Source organism: Myzus persicae, unplaced genomic scaffold, assembly GCF_001856785.1.
Source record: "Myzus persicae strain clone G006 unplaced genomic scaffold, MPER_G0061.0, whole genome shotgun sequence".
NCBI lineage: Eukaryota > Metazoa > Arthropoda > Insecta > Hemiptera > Aphididae > Myzus > Myzus persicae.
In genome coordinates this window covers 614,709-622,993 of record NW_019100515.1, presented here as the reverse complement: position 1 = coordinate 622,993, position 8,285 = coordinate 614,709, and the positions used below count along the sequence as shown (strand labels likewise).

Genomic DNA, 8,285 nt, shown 5'->3' with positions numbered 1-8,285 from the left:
TTAGTTGTCTTTAATTTTTCATCAAGGCATTTTTTTTTTACTGTGATCTCTTAATGATAAGAGTGTGATATCCATTGACATTTCATTACGTATTTTTTTAACTTAAATTATTTATTTAAACTATTATTTATTATACACTATCTTGTAACATAATAGAAAATAAAAATTCATTGATTTGAGCCTATTTGTATTTTATTTTAAATGTTCAGATATTTGTAGGTAAATTATATACTTAAATTGTGAATCTTATTAAATATTTATTGTTAGGATCATTACCTACTAGGTACCAATTACAGAACTACATATCAAATACATAATACAACTGAGTATGAACTATTAGTGAAATATATATTGATAGAATACATAAAAACTAATAGTTAATTAATTATAGTTATAGTAAGTATAGACATATAACTTGTTTTAAATATAATTAAAATGCCTACCTGAATTATTCAACCCCCAAATGTATCCTCACTATTGTAATTTTAAATTATTAGTCCACTTTGATTTTTTTAAATAGTATTGTTATTAATTCGGGATTTTATTCATTTTCCCATTTTTAAATTGTAGTTAAAAATTCAATAACTATTTTCGTTCTAAATATTTGTTCACAAATATTCATTTTATTTGTTATTTTTCTATACATAGAAAACTTCATGTCAGTTTGTCAGCTACATAATATACATTTTTATACTAAAATAAATAACACAAATAATATGATTACCTATAAAAACATGTTCTGATGGATTATGGTTTGGTCTTAGATATTCTATAAGCCCAAACTCTGTCAATTCCTGTGCCAATGACTAAGTAAGGTTCTAAATTTGGGAGAGGAAAGCGACAAGCAACTATTACTGTTCCCTCAGACAATTCCGTAGAGAACTTTTTTTCCAGATCCAACATCTAAAAAAAAAATGTGTATTTGTAAATAGACGTTATATATATATAGTTAAACTACGGTTATAAATATGAGGTTATAGACATTGATAATACACACTAATACACTCTGTTAAAGTTATACAACATAGTCAAAGACCAACTTGTGCTCAAGGTTGTGGCAATACTACATGGCCGGTATGCAGATAGTTGACTGGGTGAGGTAAACAAACAAGTACTGCCTGACCACGAACTAACAAAACCTGGTTGCAGCCGACTATGTTTCTTAACTTCCACAGAGTATATATACATACTAATAATATACTATACAAACTATAAGTTTTACATTATCAACCTAAAATTATAATTAATAGACAAGCTAAAAATAAAATTTAATCAAATGTAAAATATAGTTTAAAAGTATAATTCATAATGTAATACTGTAGGATTGCATAAAAATGTGTTACAATTATATTTTTGTATAAATTTATAATATATTCATAGAAAATTATTAAATAATTACTAACCATTTCTTCAACACCAAATATTACAACATTTGTGAAAGGTCCTAAGTGATATTTCCACAAATCTGTTCGAATAAATTTTGGAGAAGGCTGAATTTTAGATTTCATGGCAACCAAACGTGAATACATCACTAACCAAAAATTTAACTCTACACCAACTGATTCAAATCCTGCTTTCGCCGTATTCATAACCTATGTAAGAAATTATTTTAAAATTAAAATTTTTAAGTAGAATCATACAGGGTAGGTTATAATATATAAAACTATACATTTTTAAGACATAATACATTTATTTACATACTATTCTTCCATCGCCACTGCCTAAGTCTACTAATTTCCCTTTTCGCCCTTTGATTACATTCAGTACATTTTGGATTTGCATATTTGTAGCTGGAACATAAGGTAAACATACTTTCCGTAAAGCTGGAGAAACGAATGGATAACAAATTACACTCAAAGCAATAGAAATACCGCCTAGAACAACCAAAAATAATCACCAAAATTATAAAATTGTAGAGTAATAAATACTTGTATGCATAGTTTAAAAATATAAGCCTAATAGATTTAAATTGGTAGAGGTACCCTATAAGATTTATAAACAAACATTGAACGTTATAGATAGGTACTAATGAGAAATATATATATACATACCAGTTAATCCCACTAAAAATAATCCTCTGAGGCTTCTATTCTTATTAACTGACTGCACATTTTCAAATGATTGATTTACATCAATAGGGAAATCACTAGACATACTAAAAAAAAAATTTTCTTGTAAGTACTAATTTTGTAGATAACTTAATACTAAACATTCAAATAACTCTCTACTCAACAATTAATCATATTAATACCTTGGTATTTATCACAATGTTTGATTTAAATACACAGCAGTATCTAACAAACGAGTAGGTTGACATTTTTATATTACACCTTGAGTATTCTTCATTTTCTTTTTTTAAACAAACAAAATTACGTTCTACAACAAAGTATCTATATCTATGTATGGACATGGATAATAATAAAAACTGATAACTGATTTATATATTTTACATGTCTTAATATAATTTTTTTTACAGACACAATATCAAAATTGAATACCGATACAATCAAGATTACTTACTTAAGTGTTATGGCCTTTGGGATATTGTAGCAATTTGTTAAAGATTATTAATTATTTAATACATAATTCGAAAACGTCTCGTGTAAGATACATAATATATTTACAATTATCTGACTAAATCTCGACTCTCGAAATTTGGAATTCCGATAACTAACTTAATAATTAATAAATTAACTAATATAGGTACAGATATTTATTTTTTATACCAATAAAAGTGTTGTGTTTAACTTTCCTGTTATACCTATTATGATAACAGTTTGAAAACTGTTATCACAAATCACGTGCTCGTGTGCATATTTTTGTTATCTAAATTCGCAAATCACTTGTTTATTTTAAATGAATTGGGCGGAGTTCAGGTGGTAGATAGTTTGTAAAGTATTATTAAATATTAATTAATAAATAATAATATTATAAAGATTTAAGATATGAAATATGAACTATGAAGGACGAAAACGAAAGACGTCAATAATTATTGTCTCATAAAACATCAGTCTAAATTATAATTCTTTAAAAACTTTTATTCATCACCCAACTGGCTTATAAATGTAAGTAGACGGATTATACCAGTATAGAATACGTATACTATAATATAGACACGTACCACTTAATTTATAACTTTTTTAAAGTTATGTCTGCATAAATATTTTTATTATTTTTTTATTGTAACCAGATACACAACTCAAGGTGTTACCACTGAGAAGTACTGAAGATATCTTGCCTGCCCACTACAATTGAAAAATGTTTCAAAATATTGATACTTGTTTGGAGAAATATATTCCACAAGAAGAATTAGAACATGTGCAGAGGATCTTGTATGGAAAAAAATTAGAGTGAGTTTTTTTCGTCAACCGTGAAATTGTGATTTGATGATAAAACCTTTAACCTACAGGCTACATTGTGTCAATTATTTTTACAATGACTAATATGCAACCGCAAAGACAACAGATAACTTGATTTTTAAGAAAATACCATTTAATTATTATCATAATTTGATATTTTATGCTGATTTTGAAAAGTGAAAATTTTTAGAAAACTTCTAGTACATGCAATAGTTCCTTTTGAATATTATTTTGTACTATCTAAACACAAAAATAAATTATTGATTTCTTAAACAAAAAAATAGAACATAATAGTTCAGTTAAAAATCAAATGTTGAATGTTTTTGGGAGAAATTCGTGATTAGGTAATATTAATTTCAATTGTTGATTAATTCCAGAAATAAATTTTCCATTCAGAAATAGTTTTGAAAGAGGAAAATCTCTATTTACAGAGAGGTTAATTCGCCTTATATTTTTAATGATATATCCTAGAAAAAGATATTATGGTATATACATAAACCAAATTGTATTATAGCTAAATATTAATTTATATGTGATGCAGTTTTAAACTAAAATAATAATGATTAAAGTAAACAATGATTTTAATTTCAAATTGTACACTTTTCAGGGAACTCCAACTGCCAGAGTCATGTATAAATAATGTAGATAATGTGGAAGTTAAAGGTTTCAAATTTGATAGTTTAACTGAAGAGTTACGAGAAAAACGGTAAAATTAATATTTTTTTAATTTAACTTAATATCTTAATTATGTTGTTTAAAATTTGGTTTAATTCTAAATTATCAAATATAAAATGTGGCAAGTAGGTAACCCTCTGCTGTACAATAGGTGTTGGGTCGTTGGGTGTACTTCAACATTAAGTAGGTCACTGCTACGTTGGACTCTAATGAATGCGTTAAATTTAAATTCAATAATAAATCATTGAACGTAAAACGATTCTGAGCAGAGATGTTTGGTCAGCCTATATTACTATATATATTTACATTGCTACTATATTAATGTATTTTAACGTATTTTCCCATACTTTAATATTAGAAGTACGGTATGAATAACTTAAATTTAATATAAACGTTCTGAAAATGTAATTGTGTATAGTAAAATATAATAATTATGTTAAGTTTCAAGTCTCCACAAATATTCTTAAATTGCAACAAAATAATAAAAAAAATAATTTTTTGTTTAAATAATAGTTACCACTAAAATTTGAACTCCAAAGTCAATGAAAAAAATAATTTTGCCTAAATATTTTTTAGGTATTTGTATTTTATTAATAACTCCTTAAGAGGAACTTTATATTACATTTTCAACCTTTTTGACAGAGCATACATTTTGTTTTATAAAAAAAAATTAAATTTAAGTTCATCAATGTATCAAAATGAGTCAAAATAATTTTAAAACTATACCAAATATAGAAAATGTCAGTATAAATATTTAATGAAATTTACAAGTACCTACTATTATTGGTTTAAGAATTACAATAAACTAAAAAATTGATTTTGTCAAAAACAAGTTTTGTGTAAAATTCCTGTTTTTCCATAATTCCATTTTGGTTTTTCCCAATAATTAAAAAAAGTTATATGAATATTTTACTTTTAACTCCTCAACTTACCAACTAGATTCACTTCCCTTTCAGAAAATTAAACCATTTGTATTGCTTCAAAAAAAGTCACTGTAAAATCAAAGCATTTGGTTCCACTCAGAATCTAAATTGTCATGTTAGTAAGAAAAATAATTTGAAAAAATATGAAATTTACAAGGATTGTAAGAGTTGGAGTTATTCAAAATCAAATTGTTCTTCCAACTACAGCTCCTTTATCTGAACAACGTAATGCAATTTATCAAAAGATAAGCAAGATAATATCACTTGCTGCTGAAGCTAACGTGAATGTGTTATGCCTTCAAGAAGCTTGGCGTAAGACAACCTATGAAAAATAAATCCTATGTATATTTCTAAATAAAATGTACATTTTTTAGCAATGCCCTTTGTGTTTTGTACAAGAGAAAAATTTCCATGGTGCGAGTTTGCTGAATCAGTTGAAACAGGGCCAACAACTTTGTTTTTAAAAGACGTGGGTGTTGCGGAACATATACATTTAAACTTTAAAGTCAAATCAACTATATTATATTATTCAACAGATCTGTAAACAGTACAACATGGTTATCATATCACCAATTCTGGAACGTGATGAACAAGAGGTGATATGGAATACAGCTGTAGTCATAGATAACTTTGGAAAAGTAATTGGAAAACATAGGAAAAACCACATACCTCGAGTGGGTGATTTTAACGAGTCTACTTACTACATGGAAGGAAACACGGGACACCCTGTTTTTGAGGTACATAATTTCTAAAATTAGGCTAGAAAATAAAAGCAACAAATCGCCCAATAGTAGATTAATTTAGACAGCTTTCGGTCGAATTGCAATCAATATTTGTTATGGACGCCACCATCCACTGAATTGGTTGATGTTTGGGTTAAATGGAGCTGAAATTGTTTTCAACCCTTCGGCTACAATTGATGGTCTAAGGTAAACATGAATACAATGCTTAATAAAAAAAAAGTATTTTAATTTTGAAATAAATGTCACATATTGTAGTGAGACACTTTGGGGAATTGAAGCCAGAACAGCTGCAGTTGCCAATAGTTACTTTTCTTGTGCCATCAACAGAGTAGGTACAGAAACTTTTCCGTCTGAGTTCACTAGCGGTGATGGTAAACCAGCACATAAAAGTTTTGGTCATTTTTATGGATCGAGCTATATTACAGCCCCTGATGGTTCAAGAACTCCTGTAAGACATTTAATTATTTATTTTAGAATTTACTAAGATGATAAAAAAAAACCAACAATAATTAACAATAATATTAAGTTTAAAAAAATTACATTTTATTATTATTAAGGCTTTTAACATTTTTAACACTCAAAAAACACTCATAAACAAAATGTTATGCAGCTTATATGCATATAAAATTTATTATTAATATGATAATAATGAAGTAAGTGCAACTCATAATTCATAATTGTTTAGTTTTTTTTTTGAAACAAATAAATACATTACTTTTGGTTTAATATTATTATTTCTTTATTGAAAAAACTTAATGTACAACACAATCTCTTTATGGATGTGTAGAAATTACAATGAGAACTATTTCTAGTACAAATAGTATTCAAATTCACTTTCTATATATAGCAAAATAAACATATCGTACATAATTTTATAACCATAATTAACTTTGAACTAAAATTAACTTCCATACTATTTCTTATTGTCGTTTGTATATTTGCCAATGATGATTGTAAATAAGTCTTAGAAATTCTATTAATTAAAAAAAATTGTCTTGATTTATAATATATTTAGTATTAATTTAAAAAATAAAGACAACTAATAACTAATTTTTTTTTTTATTAAAATAGAAAAAATGGTAATGTGTAGCATAGTATGTACAGTAAGCAAATAAGATAAAATGGAGAATATTTATGAGGAGGGAGGCTGTCCTGTGACAGAACCCTCAAATAGTAATTTATTCATATTTTATATTGTACTTTTTAGGGCCTTTCTAGGACTCGTGATGGATTGTTGATTTCAGAAATAGACTTGAATCTTTGTAGACAAGTAAAGGATCATTGGGGTTTCCAAGTAATATTATTATTTTCCAACTTTTTTTATAATTTAAATTTAATATTTTATTTTCAGATGACACGAAGACTAGATTTATATGCAGATTCGTTGGCAGACATTGTAAACTCTAAATAATTGTTTTCACTTCAAAAAAGAATAATAATAGTCAATAAATATTAATCTGTATATCTAATACAAACTTCTATATCACATTGTTATACCTTTTTAGTCAGTCTAATTAGTTTATAACACATTGTCATTTTTGTTTTGAATATCTTAAGCATACTACATAATATAATATAATATATATAACACTTATTTGTCAATATATATCGGCAATGTGTGATGTAATAACAATTTTAAAACATTTAGTTACTGATGTCTTCAGTTTCAATATACACTATGTCGACTGCCAACGGCACAACCATTTACAATCAGTTGTATATACATTTATATCTGGCTTCTAATTGAAGATATTACCACGAAAGTCACACATATCATTTAGGACCCTCAATCCTTAGAAGTAAGAAGTGTTTGCAAAGAACATCTTTCATATTAAGTGAACAATACGCGAACCTCACTTTTTTTTCAAATTGAATGTGAACAACATTTATATTTTAATAAATTTTAACTATTTTTATGACACTCAGTTTATTTACCATTTAATAAATATATGTTAAAAATATATTGATTAATTATATTATATTATATTTTCTTATTATAATTCCTATTATAAAAAAAAATCAATGGACGACCCAGTGAAGGCATTCATTTTTTCAATGAACCTGAGTGCGTCCATTTGAAAAACAAATATGAATGTGAACAAGTTCCTTTTTTAAGAACTGAACTTGAACGTTCTGAACACTGTTCTGGCGTCCTCCAGGTGAAGGTTTTTCGTACGCCCGTGATTCAACGCTCATCAGTATCGTTTTAGTTGTTTTTATTTTTTTGATGTAATTCCGGAATGTGGCAAAGCACATGTTTGAAGGACTAATTATAACAGTAGAATATGCTACATTAAACAATTAAGGGGTTATATTAACATAGGCCATTTCTCTATAATTATGGACAAATAAATGTTTCAATACAACTCATTATATAACTCAGCAATCTGATGTAAAATTAAAAAAACAAAGAAACTGCCGATGTTGAGTTAAAATATTTTTGAATTATCTCATTACCTTTTATAAATGTAAGAAAAAATTTCATGAGATAGACCACTGTTATGCTCAACCCCTGGGGATGATTGGAAAAGTGGGAAAATATATTAGTTAAAAAAGTACCTTAATTTTTTTGTAAGGTACTTATT

General features: G+C 26.6%; 2 protein-coding genes across 7 annotated transcripts; one reads left to right on the top strand and one right to left on the bottom strand.

Moving 5' to 3' along the window:
- Positions 1-723: 723 nt before the first annotated feature.
- LOC111029838 (protein FAM173B) lies at positions 724-2,733 on the bottom strand. 6 transcript variants are annotated; one of them, XM_022309075.1, is made up of 6 exons: positions 2,521-2,733; positions 2,052-2,155; positions 1,872-1,874; positions 1,702-1,790; positions 1,404-1,592; positions 724-903 (listed from the first exon to the last, which is right to left on the bottom strand). In XM_022309075.1, the coding sequence occupies exons 2-6, from the start codon at positions 2,152-2,154 to the stop codon at positions 748-750; spliced, it is 540 nt and encodes a 179-aa protein (XP_022164767.1). In that variant the 5' UTR covers position 2,155; positions 2,521-2,733; the 3' UTR covers positions 724-747. The 6 variants fall into 6 exon arrangements, with proteins under 6 accessions (XP_022164767.1, XP_022164749.1, XP_022164757.1 ...); XM_022309057.1 differs by adding an exon at positions 2,252-2,396 and having other exon boundaries at positions 1,702-1,874; positions 2,521-2,729; XM_022309065.1 differs by adding an exon at positions 2,252-2,376 and having other exon boundaries at positions 1,702-1,874; positions 2,521-2,729.
- A 197-nt stretch (positions 2,734-2,930) lies between these two features.
- LOC111029801 (beta-ureidopropionase) lies at positions 2,931-7,614 on the top strand. The gene is made up of 10 exons (XM_022308984.1): positions 2,931-3,065; positions 3,191-3,350; positions 3,967-4,065; positions 5,115-5,269; positions 5,332-5,426; positions 5,494-5,694; positions 5,762-5,886; positions 5,956-6,148; positions 6,908-6,994; positions 7,052-7,614. The coding sequence occupies exons 2-10, from the start codon at positions 3,259-3,261 to the stop codon at positions 7,109-7,111; spliced, it is 1,107 nt and encodes a 368-aa protein (XP_022164676.1). The 5' UTR covers positions 2,931-3,065; positions 3,191-3,258; the 3' UTR covers positions 7,112-7,614.
- Positions 7,615-8,285: the final 671 nt, after the last annotated feature.

Bases quoted from the DNA above. Each gene is read 5' to 3' on its own strand.
- LOC111029838 (XM_022309057.1), bottom strand. From the start codon at position 2,154: ATGTCTAGTGATTTCCCTATTGATGTAAATCAATCATTTGAAAATGTG. The intron at 1,593-1,701 runs GTATGTAAATAA...TTTCTTACATAG, and splicing joins GCAGTGGCGATGGAAGAATA to GTTATGAATACGGCGAAAGC. The intron at 904-1,403 runs GTTAGTAATTAT...TTTTTTTTTTAG, and splicing joins TATTTGGTGTTGAAGAAATG to ATGTTGGATCTGGAAAAAAA.
- LOC111029801 (XM_022308984.1), top strand. From the start codon at position 3,259: ATGTTTCAAAATATTGATACTTGTTTGGAGAAATATATTCCACAAGAA. The intron at 3,351-3,966 runs GTGAGTTTTTTT...TACACTTTTCAG, and splicing joins TTGTATGGAAAAAAATTAGA to GGAACTCCAACTGCCAGAGT. The intron at 5,427-5,493 runs GTGGGTGTTGCG...ATTATTCAACAG, and splicing joins CAACTTTGTTTTTAAAAGAC to ATCTGTAAACAGTACAACAT.